This window comes from Podarcis muralis, chromosome 13 (genome assembly GCF_964188315.1).
Source record: "Podarcis muralis chromosome 13, rPodMur119.hap1.1, whole genome shotgun sequence".
Lineage (NCBI taxonomy): Eukaryota > Metazoa > Chordata > Lepidosauria > Squamata > Lacertidae > Podarcis > Podarcis muralis.
Window position 1 is genome coordinate 52,280,927 of NC_135667.1, and position 23,271 is coordinate 52,304,197.

Consider the following 23,271-nt stretch of genomic DNA (forward strand, 5'->3'; position numbering starts at 1 on the left):
GGTATTTTCCAGCAGCCCTCACTTTCAAACATACTTTATCCCTGTACTCACACTTCCATGTTATCACTGTTCTTGCTTCTGCTGGGAAAGGTCTGTGTGCCACTTCTGGAGAAGCACAGGTGCTAAGGTGGGCATAGAAGGACCTCATTGGTGCGAATGAGTTGCGATGTGCTCAGAATTGACAGGCTCACAAAGACAACAGGGAAACAGTTATACTAGGAAATTACTTTTTATGCCTCTGTATGCATAAGGTAATGGGACGCGGGTGGCGCTGTGGGTTAAACCATAGAGCCTAGGGCTTGCCGATCAGAATGTCGGCGGTTCGAATCCCCAAGATGGGGTGAGCTCCCATTGCTCAGTCCCTGCTCCTGCCAACCTAGCAGTTTGAAAGCACGTCAAAATGCAAGTAGATAAATAGGTACCATTCCGGCAGGAAGGTAAACGGCGTTTCCGTGCACTGCTCTGATTCGCCAGAAGCGGCTTAGTCATGCTGAACACATGACCCGGAAGCTGTACGCTGGCTACCTCGGCCAATAAAGCGAGATGAGCGCCGCAACCCCGGAGTCGGCCACGACTGGACCTAATGGTCAGGGGTCCCTTTCTCTTTACCTTATGCATAAGATGGAAGACTTCAGCCCACAAGAGACAGACAGCATAGAGTAGTGGTTAGAATGGACTAGACCCCCCCCCAGCTATGAAGCTCACTAGATGACCGTGGTCATCTGAGTGTAACCTACCTCACAAGGTAGTTGTGGGGAATAAATGAGGAGGGGGAGAACATTGTGCACAAGTCTGAACTCTTTAAAGAAAAGGTAGGATATAAAAGCAATAAATAAACTTAGCTGTTGGGGTGGTGCCGACCATTGCTGAAATTATGCAAGACAATTTTGGTACTCAGTGGAATCAAAAAGCACCTCCCCACAATTATCCCTAATTTTAATGAAATCATAGCCCCCACCAGCCTTCCAAAAACAGTAGCTTTGCAGACCCACACTAAAAGTCAGAGGTCTGAGCCCCCCTGTTCCACCCCCTGTTACTGAGCACTGGAAACAATATCATTAAAATTGCAGCAATGGATCAATTATACATTCAGCACAGCAAAAAAACCAGAAAACTTATGAGACTTGAAATTGATTAGAATTAATATTTGAAGTATTTAATTGCTTAGATGCTTTAATTTGTATAAACCCATAGACAAAGAACTTTTTTTGTAAAAGAGGAATTTGAATGCCAAATGCAGCCTGTCAGCTTGTCTTATTATCTCCTAGCGTGATCGAGTGAATGTTTTCATCTCCTATACATCCAGTACAGTACTTGCGTTAACTCTGCATTTTCTATTATTATGCAGTTTATTAGAATGAAAAAGTTGAACATATGCTAAACAATTCCGACTGTGACAATGAAATGACAGAAGGGGGAACATTTCAAGGGCTAAAAAGCAGTCATTAGACACACTGGCGCTGTATCTTTTGCAGGATTGAGTTAAAATTGCTCAGATATTTTTGTGATTTTCAACGGGGGGGGGGGGGGATCCACCTGTTCTGATGGTTTTTTTTTCGTATTTGAGCAATGTTGTTGACTATTCATTTACATTGCTTTGTGTTTGTTTCTCTTTTCCACTGCTACGTCATGTAGCCAAAGGTTTTGTGTGGAGTGGGATATCCCATGCGGCTGACTCAGGAAGCCTTATCTTCCTCGAGAACACCCCAATTTCCCACAATATCTAGATTCATACAGGCTTCTGACTCTTTAGTTTCTTTACCTACCCCCTTTCATCTACACACCTGCACATGTTTTCTTCTCAGGGTGGAAGTGGGTGCTACCCACTGAAATCAATAGAGAAATCCAAAATGATCAGCATCCTCATATTATAGATTGACCAGGGGAAGTTGGAGTGACTTAGGTGCAGTTGCTTATGACAGTCATGAAGTTACATTTCATTGCTAATATTGTAGGCTGAGGCTGGTCCAGCTAAAAATCCCCCATGTAAAATACACACCAAGTCCCCACAAATGTTAGTCTACTGTCTCCCCACCTTCCCGTAGTCTGAATCTGCCAATTTGCATTTTTAAATGTTCTAAAAACCCACTTTTTCACATGATAAAAGGGTTAGCAATTTCACTCCTCCGATGCTGCAGATGAGATTGTTGTAAATCACATGCCTGTCTGGGATGAGTCTGGGAAAGGAAGACGGTCTTATCTCTTCCGCTGTGGGTACTATTACACTGTACTTTCGCTTTTCTTTCTTTCTGTTTGTTCTCTTGGAGCTGGAGAGAATGGACGCCATTATGCTTTTGTCTGTACATAGTGTGTGAATATGGGACATGGGTGGCGCTGTGGGTTAAACCACAGAGCCTAGGACTTGCTGATCAGAAGGTCGGCAGTTCGAATCCCCACGACGGGGTGAGCTTCTGTTGCTCAGTCCCTGCTCCTGCATACCTAGCAGTTCGAAAGCACGTCAAAGTACAAGTAGATAAATAGGTACTGCTCCAACGGGAAGGTAAATGGTGTTTCCATGACTGCTCTGGTTTGCCAGAAGCGGCTTAATCATGCTGGCCACATGACCCGGAAGCTGTACACTGGCTCCCTCGGCCAATAAAGTGAGATGAGTGTCGCAACCCCAGAGTTGGCCACGACTGGACCTAATGGTCAGGGGTCCCTTTACCTTTTTAGTGTGTGAATAAATAGTAGATTAGCTCTCCGATGTCTCATGCTTCTTGCTGTGTTATGCCAGAAGATTAGTGTGCATATACCAGCTGGTATATGTTGCTAGAAGCGCACTGGAAGAGAAGAGAGATGCTTTTTCCAGAGTTGCGCGTACCAGAGGATGCTCAGAGTTTCAAAGGCTTGCAGGCACCCTCGGGGCGTTTTCCCAACAATAAGAACTTAGTGAGAAGGAACATCATCACCTTTCCTTAGTGCTACCTTTCATTTCTGGGTAAGTCCAATCTTAGAACCTAAAGTGAGGCAAGAGATAGCTGGGAAGGCAACTTTCAGGGTTGCAGCACCCCATTTCTGGGATTTTCCCCACACTCTCATCCTCCAAGCACCAAGACATTGTTTCAGCACCAAGAAAATGCCATTTTTTCCCCCCAGGCACCCTATACTGTTCAACTGATGGTTTCAGCAGGTCAGGTAATCATCCATTTATGATTGCCAGGAAGCTTAATGGTGTTATGATTGAAACAAAAAACAAAAAAAATCTTCCAGTAGCACCTTAGAGACGAACTAAGTTTGTCATTGTTATGAACTTTCGTGTGCATGCACACTTCTTCAGATACACTGAAACAGAAGTCACCAGACCCTTATATATAGTGAGAGGGTGGGGAGGGGTATTACTCAGAAGGGTGGTGGGAATTGGGTGATTGGCTGATAGGTGTGGTAAACCTGTTGACAACTGTAAACGGCTGCAATTGGTCTTACAGGAAAAAGCAAGGGGTGAGATGGCTAAAAGTAGCTTTATCATATATAATGAGATAAGAATCCAACATAGTTCTAGTTACAGGTAGGTAGCCGTGTTGGTCTGCCATAGTCCAGTTGGTAAGACCAACTGCAATCGTTAACAGTCGTCAAAAAGGTTTACCACACCTATCAGCCAATCATCCATTCCCACCACCCTTCTGATCATCTAATGTTTATTGGATGGATTTCCCCCTAAATTGATTTTTGAACTTGGAATTTATTGTTATTCACGCTTTTATATTGTATTTTATGCTGTTTTTTTGTTGTATCACAATTAAGTGTTTTAAATTTGTTGTTAACTGTCCTGAGCCCGGTTTTCTGAACCGGGAAGGGTGGGGTATAAATAAAAATTTATTATTATTTATTATAAGAACCCACTGCAACATGAAAAAAAGAGTTAAGATTAGGAGCAGAGAAAGAGAAGGGGGGAGAATAGAGAATTAGAGAGAAGCAGGCATTGTGGAATACCTTGCTGTATTTTCTACAAATGACTACAAGCATAGGGTTAAACAAAACCACCAGCATTTTGACTTGTGCCCAGAAATAGACCAGCAGCACGTGTAGCTTACTGGTGGAGATATGTTCCCTCAGCCAGTCCCATTTAATAGCCTAGTATCTCTGTTTTGTACCAACTGAAATTCTTATAAATCTTCAAAGTCAGCCCCTGCAAAGACTGCATTGCAGTAAATCTTTGGCTACCAGGCTCCAGCACCACCACCGCGTCTCAGGATCTTAGCCTCAGAAGACCTGGCAAACTTAGCTGTAAGCAGGGTCTACGTTATTATCCTAGAACCCCAGTGGCACTGATTCCTGTTTGTTGCTGTCCTGAGCTAGCTGGCTGACTCACCATGACTGCATCACTTTATTACATTTCCCTGATGTTTTCTTACTCGATAATTTCCGCACTGTATGCAATCCTTCACACAATGTAAATGACACCTGGAAAACTAGCAAAGGTTTACTACTCATTTCTGTGCTTTTGCAGGAAAACTCCTTTTGCAAACCCAGAGAATCTCGGGAGTTTTGCACTGTAATTTCCCGTGTTGAAATGTCGGGTGGCATCCAGACATACCATTCTGTCCTGTCTTATAATACTTCGTGTTACATGGTGGTAGAATATTGATCAAAAAGCCACATAATGCCAGAAGTAACAAAGTGTAAATAAAAATTGAAACCAGGATAAAAGTGCTGGTGTTATAATGTGTGTGTGTGTGTGTGTGTGTTACCATGTTATGCATTTTTTGCATTATTATATTGTAATCCGCCCTGTGATCTTCAAAAATTAAATTAAATACATACATAATCAGGAAAGCTAACTCAATAATATCTGCAACTGAATGGCCTGCTGCTCACATTCTGCTAATGTTTCTGGGAAATGCTGTCTCTATTCAAAAGATTCTGTTGCCAGTCCACTTGGGTTCTGTTCGTGGAACAGAGAAGTGCCATCATGTCTTTTGCCTCAGGCAGCTAAAAGTCTTGTTCATACAATACTGGGACCTGAGCTTGGAATGACAACACAATACAATGGTACCTCTGGTTGCGAACTTAATTCATTCCAGAGGTCCATTCTTAAGCTGAAACCATTCTTATCCTGAGGTGTGCATTGGATAATGGGCGTCCCGCTGCGTGGGCGCCTCTGGTGCGTGATTTCCGTTCGCATCCTGGGGCAAGGTTCACAACCAGGAGCAGCTACTTCCGGGTTAGTGGAGCTTGTAACCTGAAGTGTTTGTAACCAGAAGCGTTCGTAGCCAGAGGTACCACTGTAGTTGAGTTGAGCCCTTGGAATGGGCAACCTGAATAGCTTGGGGACTGTCCTTAGCTCACTTTATACTTGCCTCTGGGGCAATTGTCCAATTCCAGCAAAATGCCGAACTCACCCCAATCCTACCCACCCTACATGCCTGGTGGATTGATGTTAAGCAAATGCTAGCCTCCACTCTCATAATCCCCGTTTCCAATCTCACCCATGCGTTTGAGACACATCTGGGGACTTGGAGGAGACCTCTAAGAAGTCTAGATTGAACTCTCTCAAGGGGGGAGAAAGCAGAGGAAGGTGGACCCAAAAAGGAACCATACAGGAGTTGTGCCAAAGTTTTGGCCTTGTATAATTTTAGAGCTACGGGGACGAAGAAGCCCCCTTGTGCTCTGAAGAATTTAAGAATACAATTTGTGTTTTTTTCCGCTGAACTCCCGATGGAGTTTATGTGTAGTTTGTTGGTTCCTGAGACCTGTACCACCATTCCTAGATGCTTGTAGTTTGTGACTTGTTCTAATTTATGGCCTTGGAGTTCCCAGCTTCTAAGCTTTGGTTTTCCCCCCCAAAAGCGAGTATCTTGGTCTTTTGATAGTTGATTTTGAGACATTCAGATTCACAGTATTCACATGCCTAGTAATAACATGAACCCCCCTTCCCACAATAAAACAACAACAATCAAGACACATGAATGTCACCTCGTGTTTAACATAATGTGTTGTTGGGCCCTGGGTAACGAGAAATTGGTCTTGTCATAGCAGTTGGAAGAATAAAAGCAGAAATGTTGTTCCTTAAATAAGTGTTTCTCAAAGGTAATATAAAGATCAAAAGAGGAAGCAGATAAAACAAGAATAGTGGAGAACAGAATAGAGGAGACAAACCTATCATCAAGCAATCTGCTCTGCTGTCATCACAAATCATCATCAATGTAAAACGGCTACACACTTACCTTCATATGGAAAGTATCAGCCCACCTCCCATTTGAATTCAGAGTGTCAGGACAAAAAGGGTTGTTTCGCAAAGTGATGAAGATCACCTCAGTTTTTATTCTGTCCAAATTGGACAGTGCTGCACTTTGCAAAGTTGCTTTATGGAAATATTTTTTTCCCTTGGAATATGTATGTCCAAAAGTTGTTGTTTTTTAAACATTGTATTCCTGGCCCCCTCCCCCAGGGCAAACTTTATTTGAAGATGTGAAGGAATCATCTAGTTTCTGAGGTATAGTTTTTATTTTAAAAATGTATAAAGGGATTTATGCATAGTTGGATATAAAGAGGATAAATGTCATGAGTTCTGCTGTGGAGCTATAGTGTATCCATGGGGGGCTGAGCGACATTTCAACTGTTGTTCTTTACAGTGGATCAGGGTTCATTCTGAGAGTGAGGTTTCTGTTTCTATAGAGATGAGCCAAGACATCAGAAACTAGTAAATTCTAACTGGTCAGTCTATGTCTTCCTACCAGATTATAGTTATAGGCCAATGAGGGGACAGATTTCTACCCAAATTGAAATGATTGGCTGAGAAGGCTATCTTTTGTAGGGTTCTAGTCTCTTATAACCATAGAATGTTTGCATCTAATTAGTGCATGAAGGGGTTAAACCATAGAGGAAGCTGCCCTGCTAGGCATAGCCTATTGTCATCACTTCCCACCATGAATAGAAATAGGTCACCAAGCCCTTGTTCTCTCTCCATGTGGATTTCAGGATGTAAAGAGCTCTGAGCTGCTTCATCCAACCTCATAGCTTTACCCAGCCTCTTTTGTTTCCAGAATGGAATCTGAAACTAGCATATTTCTCTACCAGTAGTTTATAATCTTTTGTAACTAAGCAACCCTTTTGACTGCCTGTGCATCTTTTCTGACTGCTGAATGGAAAAGTACATGAATCTGACCTTTGAAGGGTTTTGTAAGTAAACCATTTTGTGACTTACCAAACATGTCGTCTGTTTTTATTATGGGGAAGTGGGATAGCTTAGAAAGAGCTTTGAAAAAGGGACATTTTGGGACTCACTGAAAGGGCACATTTTAAAAGTTTTGCAGCTTATATTTCCATGTATTTCTTTGCTGTATGCTTTGCAACGTTAAATCTCTGCTGGGGTTCTCTCCCCAAAGAGTACTTGCCCCAAACGTTGGTTTTGGATTGCAAAATTCCAACATCTTTATGGTGAGAATAATTGTCTATGCTCTGGCCAACGACTGAGACCAGGGTGTCTGGTATGTAGGAACAGTGGAAGTTGGAGTCATGCAGTGGACATCAAGTCACCTAAAGAGGCTTGACAAGTCTGGGAAGAGGCAAGAGCTGAGGTCACTGGCTAGAACTGAGGTAGAAGGTCTGAAGGAAAGAGTGCATGACTCAAGAGGTAGCCTTCAGGAGAGCTCTTCAGCCAAGAGTCTGTGGGATTGCTGAGGCAACAGTGGCTGCTGAACCACTGCAGCTTAAGTCCTGTGAGACTCATGAGACTCTAGAGAGAAGAGGTCATAGAGCTGATTGAAGACTGGAAGTATAGTTCTTGGTGCAGAGTTGATCATGTTAACTGGGAAAGTGTGATGTGAGGGATTTAGTTTTTGAGTAGGGGGAGAAACAGACACTCAAATAACTATCTCGAAGGGAAAGGAACATTGATGTATGCAACAACAGCAGCAAGAATACTCATTGCGAAGTATTGGAAGACACAAGATTTACCCACCTGGGAAGAATAGCTTGAAGTTGATGGACTATATGGAACTGGCGGAAATGACTGGCAGAATCCGAGACCAGGGAGAAGAGTCGGTGGAAGAAGACTGGAAAAAGTTTAAAGACTATTTACAGAAATACTGTAAAATTAATGAATGTTAGAAGAATGTTGGAATGAAGTTATATGGCTTTAGTAGAAATGTTATAAGGAATTAAGTATAAATAGATTAATAGAATATTAAAGGAAAAAATAAGGTTAGAATGTGTTAAGATAATTATAGGATAGAAAACAGAGGAAGATGGAAAGGAATTGCTGAAACAATTTACAGAAGTGGAATACAAAAAGGGAGGTGTGAGGAGGTCGTTGAAATAAGTGAATGAAAGATAAGATATTGAAATTGTTTGATGTGTTTTAAACTGTTTTTGTTTTGTTTTGTTAGTTTAATGTGTTAGTGTTATGTAGTGTCTCTGTATTGTATTGTATTGTATTGTATTGTATTGTTCTTTTTTTGTAGTGTTTAAATTGTTGGAAAAGTAATAAATATTCAAAGGGAAAGGAACATTGAATTGCATTGGCTTTTTCGTTTTAAGATTAAAGTAACCTTGTACTTTGGCCACCTCATTAGAAGAGAAGACTCCCTGATGTTGGGAAAGATTGAGGGCACAAGGAGAAGGGGACGACAGAGGACGAGATGGTTGGACAGTGTTCTGCATATAAACATTACCATCGGTTTCTATTAATATATAATCACTTTTTTTACTGTATGTTGGGTCTCTGTGTTATTTTGTTCAACACTTATACACTTACTATGCAGAGAAAGAAAATAAATGGTACTGAGATACATGGTGGCAGCATTGACAAAGTGATAAGACAAATAAGTAATAGGTCAGAGCAGGAGAAACTAAAGTGCAAGATATCCCAAACACAATAATAAGTAATAAAGAAGGAGTGAAGGGGGTCTCCACATAACATATACCACAAGCTGTTTTTCAAAACTTTCTCATGCTTATCCTGTCCAGAATGTCATGCGACACAAAAGTCTAAGATCTCCATGATGTGAATTAACAGCAGCAGGGAACCTAACAGTTAGTTTAAGCGCAGCCCAAGGCCCTGGTCTGTTAGGGGAGGCGTAGCTAGTTTGCAAGAGGCAGCAGAGTTGAATCAAACCTCCAACTGCATGCATGCAGCTTCCTGGAGACCAAATGCAAATCAGCTGCACTGTAGTCTTAATGGAGGAGTGAAAGGAGGATAGTCAAGAGGCTCAGGCTCTTCCTTAGACCTCAACCCAAATCAGGCAGGCTCTGGGCTCCTTTCTGAAACACCAAACTGAGGATTGAATGAAACTTAGTGGTAGGCATTATCTGTCTGTCTCAAGAGACAATGGCGTGCACCTCCAGTGGTGAATTCAAACCACTGGAGCATCACAGCGCCTGCTGTGGCTGTAGAGGCCGCATCTCGTAATGGCTGCCTCCAGCATTGTTTTTGCTGCATCAGCAAAAGTGACCTCTCTGGGGTGCAAGCCTGGGCAGTGTGTATGGATGTCTTGGGTTGCCCAGGTGACAAGACTCCCACTTGCAGCCTTGCTGATGTGTTCCAAAGCAAAGCAGAGCAACACATTTGGCACCAGCTTGGCTGTAGCAGTTGCCATAAGGAGGTGTACAAGGAGCCATCCAACTGCCTTAGGGACTCCACTCCAGATTTGTGTGGGACATGTATACACCCAGCAACTTATACTGGAGGCTTGTCGAAAGTTATCTAGTAGCCTCCTATCACAGGTGACTTCTTGTACCGCTTTGCTCCAGTGTTCAGAAGCTGAAAATATATTTTCGTTGCTAAATTCAAAATGGTTCTGAGTAATTGCAGTTGTTTACTTACTGAGTGCATCAGAATCAAAACTGTTTCAATGCTTTTATAGAATCAGGGGGGATATAATAGTTGAAGGTGCAATATTCAGTATGTACTGTTTGGAAGAGTTCTGCATTCATGCTTGCAGTGCTGACAAGGCTAAGAATAAAGCAAAGCATAAATTTTGTGGGGTCCCAAGCCCCAACTATATTTGTTAAGATCAATCATTAATGCACTGTGGAGATGCAAATAAAGGAAGGAGTTATGACAGTTCGTGTAAATGGCATCTTTCAAGAAATACATAGCACTAAATTTATATTTTAGTTTAGTATCTAGATGCGGTAGAAGCCAATGGAAATAATGGGTCATAACATTATCATAAAGACCTACCATATATACCATATTTTTCACCCTATAGGACGCACTTTTTCCCCTCCAAAAATGAAGGGGAAATCTGTGTGCGTCCTATGGGGCGAATGCAGGCTTTCGCTGAAGCTTGGAGAGCGAGAGGGGTCGGTGCGCACCGACCCCTCTCGCTCTCCAGGCTTCAGGAAGCTATCAGCAAGCCTGGGGAGCTCGCGGGAGTTCCCGCAGGGCTCCCTAGGCTGCGGATAGCAGCCTGCTGCCTGGCGCGCAGGCGCCCTGAAGCAGAGCACCCCTTGTGCCGGGCAGATATCCGCAGCCTGGGGAGTCCTGCGGGAGTTCCCGCAGGGCTCCCTAGGCTGCGGATAGCAGCCTGCTGCACAGAGCGCTGGGAGCGCTGAAGCAGAGCGCCCTGCGCTTCAGGCAGACATCAGGCAGCCCCACAAGCTTGGGGGACAGTGGGGAGGCGGAGCGCTGCCATACCGCTGTTCCCCGACCTGGTTTGGATTCCCCGACCTGGTTTTGGGGGGAAAATAAAGGAAAAAATGTTTTCCTTAATTCCCGCCCAAAAAAACTAGGTGCGTCCTATGGGCCGGTGCATCCTATGGGACGAAAAATACGGTACCTTGTATATAGTGCTTTTTAAAAATAAAAAATAAAAAATATTATTGGTACTCACCATGAAGTTGCTACAGTAAGTGCCACAATTTTAACCTGGGGGACGACGACAGGTGCCAGTACTGCATACCGTTGAGTACCCCCCAGAAAAAGCACTCTTTGTATATCAGATATCAGGGAGGATATAGGTGACATATTTACATTATTGTTGTTGTTGTTAATTAAATTTGTACACTGCCCTTCATCCATAGATCTTAGGGTGGTTCACAGCATAAAAATACCACAAAGAGATGAGGAGGGAGAATTAATTTCAGTTCGAATTTTAAGCCAAATCTATCAAATCCACATGTCTTTTGAAACAATGTGAGATCCAAAACGCAGACATCTTTTTGAAATTCGCACTTATCAAAATTGTATGATGCAGTCTTCCAACCAACCAGTATTTGCAAATATACAAATGCTGGTGGAAATGGGCATAAAAATGAATAAATTAGTGAAAATAGCATGCAAAATGCATTATACAGGCGGTGACAATTGATGCACGGCGATCGACATGGAAGAGGACAGATTAGGGCATGGGTAGGCAAACTAGGGTCCGGGGGCCGGATCCAGCCCAATTGCCTTCTAAATCCGGCCTGTGTCTGGGAATCAGCGTGTTTTTACATGAGTAGAATGTGTCCTTTTATTGAAAATGCACCTCTGGGTTATTTGTGGGGCATAGGAATTTGTTTTTGTTTTTGTTTTCCAAAATATAGCCCGGCCCCCCACAAGGTCTGAAGGACAGTGGACCAGCCCCCTGCTGAAAAAGTTTGCTGACCCCTGGATAGGGGCTAACCAGGGTGTAATGGGGCAGGGTGGTTTTATGCGCAGTCTGCCAATGCATACAGGAGTCAGGAACAGAACCCCTGTGCAAAATGGTCGCCACCTCTATTATACATCCTCCCCCCAGATTTGTACATCAGTTAAAACTGCATATGTTTATGAGAAATTAGCACCAAAATGATGAAGGATTTCCATGGGAATTTTTTTAATGGATTACTGCAGAAATGTGGAATCCACTGGACTGCAGATTCTTAAGTACACTCAAGTTATAATTTGCTGGGATTGAATTGCGTGCGTCTGCTTTGCAATCCGAGTCTGGCAGATTCTTCCCCGCATCCTGATTCCATGGGCAAAGCAATTAAAGCCTTGAATCCCAGGCTCACCATTTTTCATTAGCCCACTCTGCTCAGTGCTTACATAGCGCTTTTGAAGTCACTCAAAATTTGGTTTCTTTAGCTGACAGGAGGCCTGCCCAGATATGCTTGTGGAGGCCTCCAAGTGTATATCGTGAGATTCTGAGCGGAGATTCTGGGCTTTATTTTTCACCTCTAAATGTTTAGAAGGAGTCTGCAAGAAAATAACCTGTTTAGCCTATATAATCCAGTAGCAGCCTCTATTTCTACCAGCTTGATCTAAGGAAAAATGGTGGAGGGTTCATACGTAAGTAAACTGCCTCATACACAAGTTAAGAGCAACAAGTGTATATGCTTTCACAAACTTATGGACAGTGTCTAGTCTTCCCCCTATTCAGCACCAAAATCTATGAGAGTTTTCTTGCAAGTAATGCTCTCTATTATCTGAGAACCCAGTCCATTTTAAAAGGGCTTCGCAGACCAGGTAATCTGAGCTGTGTTAGCTAAACAGAATAGAATGGAAATAATAATAAAAAAATGGTATTTCCAAACATAAGCCTCCCTAGCCCTTTTGACTCTCAGTAGGAAGCTCCAGTGGAAACGGGCAAAACAGTTGTGGTTTTCGCCCCTTTGAATCAGTCTGACAGTGAGCAAAAAGCTGTCATCAGTGCCTGCAGGGGGTGGGAGTCATTTGGTGTGTGCAGAGCCTAAGGTATAAAGAGTGCCTGGCTGGCTTTATTTCCCTTGCAAATTTTATAGTGCAGCATGGAAAATGTCACATCAGACACACTTTCAATCTCTCTTTCAAATCACTTTATCCGCTAAATAATATTTCTACCACCTTATTTCATATTGGAAAGCATGGCCCCTGGAAAATAACAGCTGGAGAAAAAAGAGCGGAATTTGTTTTCTGCTCAAAAAAAAAAGAGAAAAGGAATAAAAAGAAACTCTTTTTCTATCCCCCCCCCCCTCTGGAGATGGGAAACCTTGAAAAGTCACACTGAATTTTGTTCTCTGAGCCCCTCTGCAGAAAATATTTGATATTTCACAGGCATTTAAGTCTGACGTGAGCAAAAGACTCACATACCATAAACATTAACTAGCTGTCTGTCTCTGTATCAAAGCCCTACAACTGCATGAATGCAGCAAACATATGGAAAATTTGGATCTCTTGATCATTAGCAGCGCTGGGTCAACCTAATCTGTTCAGGTTTGGGGGGGGGGGATCAGATTTGCTTGATCATGGAAATCTCAATTCAGAATCAAAATGGAATTGTTTCCAAGCTTTCCCAGAGAATTCTTGTGAATTGCTTAGGGGGATACTTGTGAAAAACTCAGACTTTCCCTGAATCTTGTAAAAGGTCCAGGCCATTCCAACTTCTTCCTTGTTGCCCCCAACCTTCCCTCTTCTCCTGCCCTGTGATCCCACCCTGTTCCCCAAATGTACCTAGTTACATGAATGTAACTGTGGCGATCACACAGGGTCCCCAGACGTTTCACCGTCTATTGATCCCTGTGCCAGCACTTTTATTTCTCGCTGCCACCACCCAGGCCCTACCTGGTACAATACTGAGTCCAGTCAGGGTTAAATTGGAACATAAACTTCTGTTTATTTATTGCAGTTTAACAAGCGTGTGGTTTCATAAACGGTATCGGTCAATTACAATCATGGGGTGCCTATCCAGACCTAGAACTTCCACTACCTGCTCTCACTCACTAAACCACCTCTCAGATATTTCCTTGTCTTCCTAGCTCCTAACTATTCCTGGCTCAGCTTATTTCTCTACACTAACTCAACCTACCCCTAGACTCTATCCCAATTCACTCCCACTCCAACCAACCACCCAACTCCCAACAAACTCCCCCCTTCGCCCCTCCCAGAGCTGGTTTTATAGTCCCTCTGACTCCACCCTCCCTGGGTTCTGACTGGGTAACTTGTTTAACTATTTCACTTCCAGCACTCTCATATGTTAACGTCATAGTAACACAGGCAGGGGGCCCACAAGATTCAGGAGGGAGGGCTCCTCCTCCAGCCTTTGTGAGGCCCAAAACCCTTACCAAGAGGAAGTACCCAGTAGGGTTGTAGGACTCCCAGTTCTTTGCTACGACAAGGAAAGTTCTGAGGAAAAGGAAGATGAAGGGAGGGCAGCTCAGAATGGACCGTTCTTATTTACAAACCAAGCAAATATTGAGAGGGGTGTTGGCTTGTAATTGTTTCTGAAATGAGAGTGGGTCGTTTCCAGGCACACGCACCCATGCTCCCAGTTTTAAAACTTGGCACCATTATATTATTAAACTGGACATTCTCTAAATGTCTTTTTTTGCTGTTCTCAATTTGATTCCATATGGGGTAACTAATCGGCAGCCCTGCAGGACTCCAGTTCACATAAGCCTCAGACCAGGGTTCTGGGACAATGGGAGAAGTGGTCCAGGGGTGTCTAGAGGGCCACAAATTTCCTCCCCGTCACAACACTGTTGTGTTGGAGAGAAAAACCCTGTGAGGGATTGGACCTAGCCCACATGTTTTGGGTTAGCCACCCCTTCCACAGCCAGCTAAACTTCAGTATAGGATTGTGCCCTACATTTACTCTGTTGATTATTTCCATTTAGTAAACACAAGCGCCCATCCTAATAATTGCTGGCTGTAGATTCATCCCACTAGAAATTCACAACTTTCAGCAGCCAGATTTGAACATACAAACTAATACGTTTATACATATTTATTATAAAAGCTTAAACATACAAATTATAAAGTGCTGCTACTTGAAACATTAAAAAAAAAGGACATGCAATTCTGCATTGCAAATATGCAGTAAGATTTCCATTACAAACACTCCTTCAGTGGCCATGAATAAGGCTGGAATTATAGGAATACAGTATACCCTCTATAAATCTTTGGCAAGATACTGACATAACAAGATGAACAAACTCCACCAAACTCATTCTAACATTCTGAGAACTTGAAAAGAGTGAAAAAGAACATATTACGACCTAGACAAAATCCAGTTTGATCCTCTTCTCAAAGAACTGTGCTACAAATACAGTGACCCGATATCCAAGTTAGATCTGTCAGGATATACGGAATTGGAAGGCATGGCTTGCACATGTGTGAGCGTGGACATCTGTGTGTGCGCATGCACGCAAGCACAAAACAGCTCAATAAATGCTGAGTTTTTCATAAAAAGAAAGTTTTGAATTTCAGCCTTGGATCCCTGGATCCAAACAATAGAATACAGTTTGCAAACTATAAGGGACTGAGAGCACTGCATTTTGAAGTATTAATCTTGTATATATGTTATAAATGTGCATAAAATAACTGTTGTTGTTGTTGTTGTTGTTGTTGTTGTTGTTGTTGTTAACCTGCATTTCGCCCTAAGGTCCCGGGGTGGGTAAACAACATTAAAAGACAATATTAAAAGTGGTTTAAAACAATATCCAATCACAAAAAGAAGGTGAGCCCTAAAACTGTGAATTTCACTGAAGCTGTCGAGGCAATTTACAATGAGGCATTCCTCTATAACACCACAGATTAAACTATGGCAAGTTGCACTGGCTTGCTGGATTCAATTTTATGTTTCTAACAGTTTCTGGGAGTTCACAAGCAGTGGGTGAAGGGGATGGCTGCTCCCTATTACTTACCCCTGGCATCTGGTCCTCAGAGCTACACAGTTTCTGAACTTTGTAGGTTTTGCTTAGGTGTCACGGTTAATAGCCATGGATAGAATTATTCCCTACAGATTTGTCTAACCCGTTTAAGAAGCATTTAAGCGTAAGGTCATTGCCACAGCTTACGGCAGTGAACTCCATAATGTTATTATGTGGTGTTTGAAGAAGCTCTTTGTTTTGTCCTGTCTTGTGTGTGTGTCTGTGTGTGCGCGCGCGTTGGCACCATTTTAAAATCCATCTTCCCAGCAGAGATACTTCCATTGCTGGTCTGAGGGAGAACAGAAAGGGCAAAAATTAACTAGCTAGCATAAGTGCATCTTGTTTTTATTTAATTTTAAAACCCATATTCACTGCTTTGCATATGAATCTTCTCCTGGCCAGTTGCCTCCCCTTCTCCCCCCTTTACACTGTCAAGGCCCTACCGCCAACAGCTGAAATTCCATTGCTTCAGAAAAACCTGGAGTGAAGCCTAATTTCAGGCAGTGCATTTTAAGTCCATTTGCTAACGAGTCCATGGCATTGCCATTTAATTTAATCAAGGGAATTGTTTATTTTGATTAAGTAGCCTCAAAATAGCCCTGATGAGGAGATATATACTGTAATATTTATTTTAATTAATCAATTGCAAGCAAGGTAGTTGATCAAGTAAGGTCTTTAAGTGGCTGACAGTTCTATTAGGAAGCAATCAACCTCAAGTCTTGGAGTTAAGCAGTGCTGCCAAGGGAGAAATTGCATCTTTGTTTTCTTTCTCTCTAGTCTCACTCTCTGCATGCCGGGCCCAATCCAGAAAGCTCTCATATGTGCACCCAGCAGGGCTCTTTAAACTGAGAAAGCCAAAAAGGAGCCCCCCGGGTATGCACAAGAGGAAATGGCTTATTTGCTAGATTTACACTCCACTCTGTCCCATTGGACTCAGAACAGCTTACAGCAGTTGGTTCTAAACATGACCCAGGTGCTGCTTCTGGGCTTGGTTCCATTCTCTCCCACCTGTAACATGTGAATGTGGAATACTTGCAGGGAAGAGCTGTAGCTCCATGGTAGGGCACCGGCTTCTTATGCAGATATTCCCAGCTTTGTTTCTCCAAAACCCATCAAAGTTTGTCAGTTGTGTGGGAATGTTAAGGATTTGTTGCTGTTTAGTCATTTAGTCGTGTCCAACTCTTCGTGACCCCATGGACCAGAGCACGCCAGGCACTCCTGTCTTCCACTGCCTGCCGCAGTTTGGTCAAACTCATGTTAGTAGCTTCGAGAACACTGTCCAACCATCTCATCCTCTGCCGTCCCCTTCTCCTTGTGCCCTCCATCTTTCCCAACATCAGGGTCTTTTGCGTGTTGAGTCCCACAAAGCCACCCCCCACCAAAAAGACACACTTCACGCATCATTTTTTGTTTAAGGTTTTTGGCATAATTTTGGCCACAACTTTATTCAATACAAAATATGTGAGTGGTTGCTTAGGCATTGGTTATGACTATCTGTCCATGCCCAGGGACAGAGCTGACTTCCGGATTCCAGCGGAAGTCAGCGTGGGAAACAAGTATTGGGTGAGAAAATATGAAGCTGGGTATCAGTCCCTCACTTCTCACCCTCATGTTCCTGTGGGGCTTACCCGGCCCAAGTCCGACTCCGGGGACAAGGACGAAAGGATGGTAAGCCCCTGGATTCCTTTAACGGAATTCCCTTTCCGCACCACCATTGGAGGGGTAGGCACTTACCCCTCCTTCCACCAATTTTAACCAATGCCTAACCGCCAACCTTACAAGTTGTGACGATTTGCTACGCAGTAGGCAAAACCCAAATGGCACCAGCCAATCCGCCATATGGTAAATTCCTACCAGGCCCCCGCACCAAGGCAGACGACCCCTAGACAGGCATAGCAAGGTCAAGCGAACCAGCAGAAACCCCCCCTTCATTAAAGGGAGGGTGGGCGGGTGATCCGTTGCAGAAGCCGAGAGGACGCTCTAGCTTAGGCGTCCTGTATTTATACCCTCGGCTCCCTCCTCCCAAATTTGCAACGTCCAAAACTCCCCAGTAACCCAGCTTAACCCCTTATTGGCTTGGTTTCCCAATCTGCCCAAAACTACAGGGTGGCTTATATTTCCCCAACCGCAACACGTGCTCTCATTTTCAAGGAGAACACGATTTGCGTGTTGAGTCCCACAAAGCCACCCCCCACCAAAAAGACACACTTCACGCATCATTTTTTGTTTAAGGTTTTTGGCATAATTTTGGCCACAACTTTATTCAATACAAAATATGTGAGTGGTTGCTTAGGCATTGGTTATGACTATCTGTCCATGCCCAGGGACAGAGCTGACTTCCGGATTCCAGCGGAAGTCAGCGTGGGAAACAAGTATTGGGTGAGAAAATATGAAGCTGGGTATCAGTCCCTCACTTCTCACCCTCATGTTCCTGTGGGGCTTACCCGGCCCAAGTCCGACTCCGGGGACAAGGACGAAAGGATGGTAAGCCCCTGGATTCCTTTAACGGAATTCCCTTTCCGCACCACCATTGGAGGGGTAGGCACTTACCCCTCCTTCCACCAATTTTAACCAATGCCTAACCGCCATGGAGCCCTAAGCTCCCCGCCAAACCACTCACAAACCCAGCCAAGACTTCAGCTTGGCCACCACCGCACCCAGCCACGCCCGATTCCCCAAGGCCGAAAGGTGCACCCCATCATCCCTAAAGAGAGATGCTTCCTGAAAGCGAATTTCCGGATGTGCAATCACATCGCCTCCCAGCTCAAAAACCTTTTTTGAGACAGCAGAATTAATCCGCTTTCTGACCCCTTCAGTGGCATCCGGGCAACGACTGCCCCTCCAAACACGGCGCTGCAACAACTTCGACCAGAATATCTTTGCTGCCGGCACCATTTCTCGGAGCACCTCCAAGTCACTTATAATTGCAGCGCGCAAGGAAAAACAGTCCACTGAGACCAGGTCGTTCTCCCCGAGCTGAATTACAATGGCCGAGGGCGGCCGTTCCACGCCCAATTGCCTCCTCATCAGTGGCAGAAACTCTGGCCACGACATTCCCCTTCTGGTCAGCCAAGAGACGTGCACGTGTGGAGGAAGACCGAGACCTGGTCCCAATCCAAACCGCTGGGCCTCAACGCCGGCCCAATGCACGATGCTGTGCCCCACCATCCAGATGCGGACAGCCGCTAAACCTAAGGTGAATAAACAAAACATATGTAAGACTATGACATGTTAACGAACATAGGCTCTGAACGCGTCGGATTTCCAGCGGCCCAAATCCTTAATTCTGCTCGCTGACAGTCCCCAGTGCGCCGCTGTCGTGGCAGCACCAATCCTAAAAGAGTGGGGGGCAAAACCATGTGCAGATCCACCACAAGCCTTAATGGCCTTTCGCATCACCAATGCAAATTGGCGTCTGGACAGAGGCAAACCATTCTCATGCCTCAACAGGGGACCATCCCCTGGAGCCCGGACAGCCAGGTACCTCCTGACATCCTTGACCGGGCAAGGTCCCGCCTCCCCTGTAGCCGGAAGCCGAATAAGGGCTCCCCTGCCTTGTTGGTCAGTTTTCGAATTCCTAATCATAAGTCTCAGCTCCATTGGGGATAGCTGTACGTCCCCCAGCAATAAACCCCTGGAACGGCCGTCCCCGTGAGCCTCCAACACGAGCTCACCAACCCTTAGGGCCCCAAAAAAGGCGATGGAAAAGGCTGCGGAAAAAAGGCGCGCCTCATACCCTGACCAGCAAAGCTTCCTCAATTCCTTGCGCATCTTACACAGCAGGTCGAAGGATATCGGGTGCCGTGCCGCTGGTTGGGGAGGAAAAAGCCTACCCCACCCTTCGAGGGCCTTACGCACAACAAACTTTGCGCAGGGGTCCTTGTCAAATAAAGATTTACAGAAAAAGGAAATGGCGGCTGCCTGGATCCTTATCGTCTTGACTGCGCGGCCCAGCTGAAACAGGTGCGACAAATATCTTAGCACCTGCGAAGATGAGGGAGAAGCCCTCATCTCCTCCCCTACCGACTGATATGTAAAGGCCAGAAAATCAGTCCATGCTTTTGTGTATGATCTGAGGGTAGAAGAGGAAACAGAAGCAGCTACTCCCTGAAAAACTAATTCCTGCCAAGGCTCCATAGATGATCCGGGAAATATTCCGGACGTAAGCGAGCCTCTGGAACCAGAAGTCTGAACCGCTCCATCTGAAATCGGGACAGAGCATCAGCAATTTCATTAGACACTCCAGGGACGAAACGTGCAGAAAACACTATATTACAGCGTAAGCAATGTAATACAAAAACACGCAAAAGGGCCGACACCCTAGGAGAGCGGGACGACAGTTTGGCCAACACGTTCACCACCGCCAGGTTATCAGTCCAGAAGCAAACACGTCGGTCCCTGAACTCATCGACCCACAAGTGCACTGCCACTGCAATGGGAAAAAACTCAAGAAAAGTTAGGTCCCGCGTAATGTCTGTCCCTTGCCACTCCAGCGGCCACCGCATGGCACACCACCTTCCTTTCCAAAATAGACCGAAACCTTGGGAACCTGCGGCATCCGAATGCACCTGAAAGTCATTATGCAAGTTCAACGTGTCTTGCCATAACGACACCCCATTGAATTCCTCCAAGAATTCAAGCCAAATGCTGAGATCGGTCCGCACTTCTCTAGATAAACGAACCCGATGATGCGGGGCCTTCAAACCCACGGTAAGCCGGGCCAGGCGTGAACAAAAGGGGCGTCCAGGGGCCACCACCCTGCACGCAAAATTCAGGTGACCCAGCAGCGATTGGATCTGCCGAAGGGACACTTTCTCCAAAGGGATCAATTCCTCAATGACCGTCTTCAAAGCAACCAGCTTATCCTTCGGCAAGCTGGAAGTTTGGGACACCGTATCCAGTAGGATACCCAGGTAAGTAAGTTGGGTTGCAGGACCCTCTGTCTTGTCCGCTGCCAGCGGAACCCCCAGTTCCTGCGTCAGTTCAGCGAAGGCATGCAGCAACACCGAGCAATTGCCGGAATCACTATCTGAGGCCAATAAAAAATCATCCAAATAATGAGTGACCCCGCCCAGCCCGGTTTTCTGCTTGATGGCCCACTCCAAGAAGGTGCTGAACGACTCAAAAGCGGCACATGCTATCGAGCAGCCCATAGGCATGGCCTTGTCAAAATAAAATTTGCCCTCGAACCGAAAACCTAATAACCAAAAATCCTCCGGGTGAATAGGCAATAATCGAAAAGCCGATTCGATATCGCATTTTGCCAATAAAGCAGCCCGCCCAAATTTTCGAATCATCTTGATTGCATGATCAAGGGAGGCATACTTTACTGAGCAAAGTTCCGGAGGAATCGCATCGTTGACCGAGGTGCCCCTTGGGTGCGATAGATTGTGAATTAGACGAAATTCGCCCGGGGCCTTTTTCGGCACAACACCCAGTGGGGATATGTGCAGATTATGAAAAGGCGGGGCACAAAAGGGGCCCGCCATTCGGTGCATGGACACCTCCTTTGCAATCTTTTTTCGGGCGATTTCAGGTAATTCACGAACTGACTTTTGGTTAGGAGGATTCCGTGCCACGGGAGGCATGGCTACCGGAATCCGAAAACCTACAGAAAAACCCTCACTTAAGTAACGCGCAGCAGCCCTATTGGGGTAAGATTGCAGCCAAATATTAAGAGCCGGCAATCGCACCGGGGTATGGGCCAACGATGTCACTGCACTATTTTCCTGCTCCTGAGGTTGAAGGGAGGGGAGGGGCCGATTTGGGAGGTTGCTGAGAACCCCCTCTACCCCCGCGAAAGGGCCGCCTGCCACCAAAGCAGGAGGAAGCAGGATGCGACCCATTACACTTCTCGCAATTGTGCGTAAATCTACAGGCTGGGCGCTGACAAGAACCCTTATTAAAGTCCCAGCATAGCAGACGACGGCCGGATCTAAAAGCAGAAAACTTCGACCTCTGCTGTTCCGGCAATTTCTTATCGATAAGTGGAGCTACGTGAGTAGTCCACACATCGAGATCTTTCCGATCCCAGCGGGCTGAGGGGATCTTGGCAGCGCGGCGCCTGAAATTCTCATCGTATTTGATCGCTGCCTTTTCTCCAGCCTTGGAGAATGCGGAGCGCACGATGGATAGATAAACAAACAGATGTAGAGACCTCCTTGGATAGGCTGCCACCACCACACCAGCGAAAACCTGGAAACAGTCGAGCCAATGCTCGAAAGTCCTGTCAACTGTCGAGGCCCCTGAGCGTTTCTTGGATGAAGAACTTTCCTTTTCCTGCTCCTCTGAAGGTGGGAGCAACCTGAACATATCTACGTAGCGTCCATTTAAAATTCTAGACCGCATTTTGGACGATAAATGCGATCCTGGAATGATGTCTCTGGCAGAATTGGTTGAGACTTTAACGTCAGGAACCAACATGCCATCCTTACACTCCTGGACCGCTCCATATTGAGCCCTGTGGGTATTGGACCTTCGTTCCCAGGCCCACCTAGGAAGCCCGGAAGCCGATTCGCCAAAACCCCAGTAAAGTTGCATATTACTACCCTCATCATCGGAACTAGACGAAGACGTACCAGAATGAGAGGAAGAAGTGTCGTCCCTCTTCCTTTTAGCTCGCCTCCGAGATGACTTCTTCTGGCGTCGCTTCCCTCCCAAAGACTTCCTGGCAGGGACTGGGAGACTGTCTTCAATAGACGACTCCGATTCAGGCTCCAGCTGAGATGGAACTGAAACAGACTGCACAGAGACAGCACGTGAGATGCCAGAACCCGAGGCCACCGCAGCCGTACGCCGAGCGGGCGAACGCCCACGAGTCGACTCAGCCAAAGGGGCGCCTCTCCCTGAGGCCCTCCTAGTGGAACGGCCTGACCTCCGAGGCTGAGCGCGACCGGCAGGTAAGACCGGGGACTGGGATAACTGGGGGTTCATGATCAAACCACCAGATGATGGCCCTTCTCCCCCATCTTCACTAGACGATGGTGAGGCCGGAGACGACGCCACTGCCGCAGGAGGCTGTCTTCCAGACGTGGACGGCTGGGTGGAGCAGCGCTGGAGGAAACCGTCCATTTCGACTGCAAAGCGAGAAAGCGCTGCAGGGTCACCAGCCATGCTCGCCACCAACGATTGTACCCGGCCCACTGGTTGGCTTGCAGAAGGTGAGCGGAGTGCCTGGGATGGGCCCCTAATCGGCCGTTTGGAAGTGGCAGCTGGGCAAGAACGTTTAGTGACTTTCTTGGGAGCCATACCTGCTAGTCAGAGATACGATCAAACCAGTTAAATTTCAGAATTACTGCAATCAATATCAAACAATAAAACCACTAAACAAAATATAAGTCTATCTATCTATCTATCTATGTTATTTGTGTATTATTTTTATTTATTTATTTATTTATTTATTATTTCTTTTTTAATTTTTTGAAAGAACTACCCGGCCCCCGCAGCTACTGGGCCAGGCGGTGCGGCTCACGGCCGGCCCCCAGCCCCAGAATCAGGTGCAGTATCAGCAACTGAAATAAATATTTTGCCTAAATCAGCCTGAATATACTACAATTTGAGGGTGCAGTAGCCGATTTTGGCCACCAGGGGGCGGATCAGGCCAATCCACTCAGAAGAGTGGATGCACTACCAGGCCGAACCACTGGAGGGAGCTCCCGTCGCCAAAGCGCAGTACCAACCACGGCCACTAGAGGGCCGGTTGCAACCAAGGCAACAGCGAGCAGCCCACCAGCAGAC

At 45.5% G+C, this 23,271-nt stretch overlaps 2 protein-coding genes across 2 annotated transcripts; both read right to left on the bottom strand.

The window, feature by feature from the left end:
* Window positions 1-17,508: 17,508 nt before the first annotated feature.
* LOC144325383 (uncharacterized) lies at window positions 17,509-22,647 on the bottom strand. Its single transcript, XM_077918322.1, has 2 exons — window positions 22,113-22,647; window positions 17,509-18,725 (listed from the first exon to the last, which is right to left on the bottom strand). The coding sequence occupies exons 1-2, from the start codon at window positions 22,645-22,647 to the stop codon at window positions 18,151-18,153; spliced, it is 1,110 nt and encodes a 369-aa protein (XP_077774448.1). The 3' UTR covers window positions 17,509-18,150.
* Window positions 19,650-21,258, bottom strand: LOC144325210 (uncharacterized). Its single transcript, XM_077917794.1, has one exon. It carries the CDS (start codon window positions 21,120-21,122, stop codon window positions 19,650-19,652), a length of 1,473 nt encoding a protein of 490 aa, XP_077773920.1. The 5' UTR covers window positions 21,123-21,258.
* Window positions 22,648-23,271: the final 624 nt, after the last annotated feature.

What these genes read in the sequence shown, in the direction of transcription:
- LOC144325210 (XM_077917794.1), bottom strand. Translation starts at nt 21,122, where the DNA reads ATGCCTCCCGTGGCACGGAATCCTCCTAACCAAAAGTCAGTTCGTGAA.
- LOC144325383 (XM_077918322.1), bottom strand. Translation starts at nt 22,647, where the DNA reads ATGGCTGGTGACCCTGCAGCGCTTTCTCGCTTTGCAGTCGAAATGGAC. An exon ending in CACTTCTTCCTCTCATTCTG is followed by an intron (nt 18,726 to 22,112) that starts GTACGTCTTCGT and finishes TATTCACCTTAG; the next exon opens with GTTTAGCGGCTGTCCGCATC.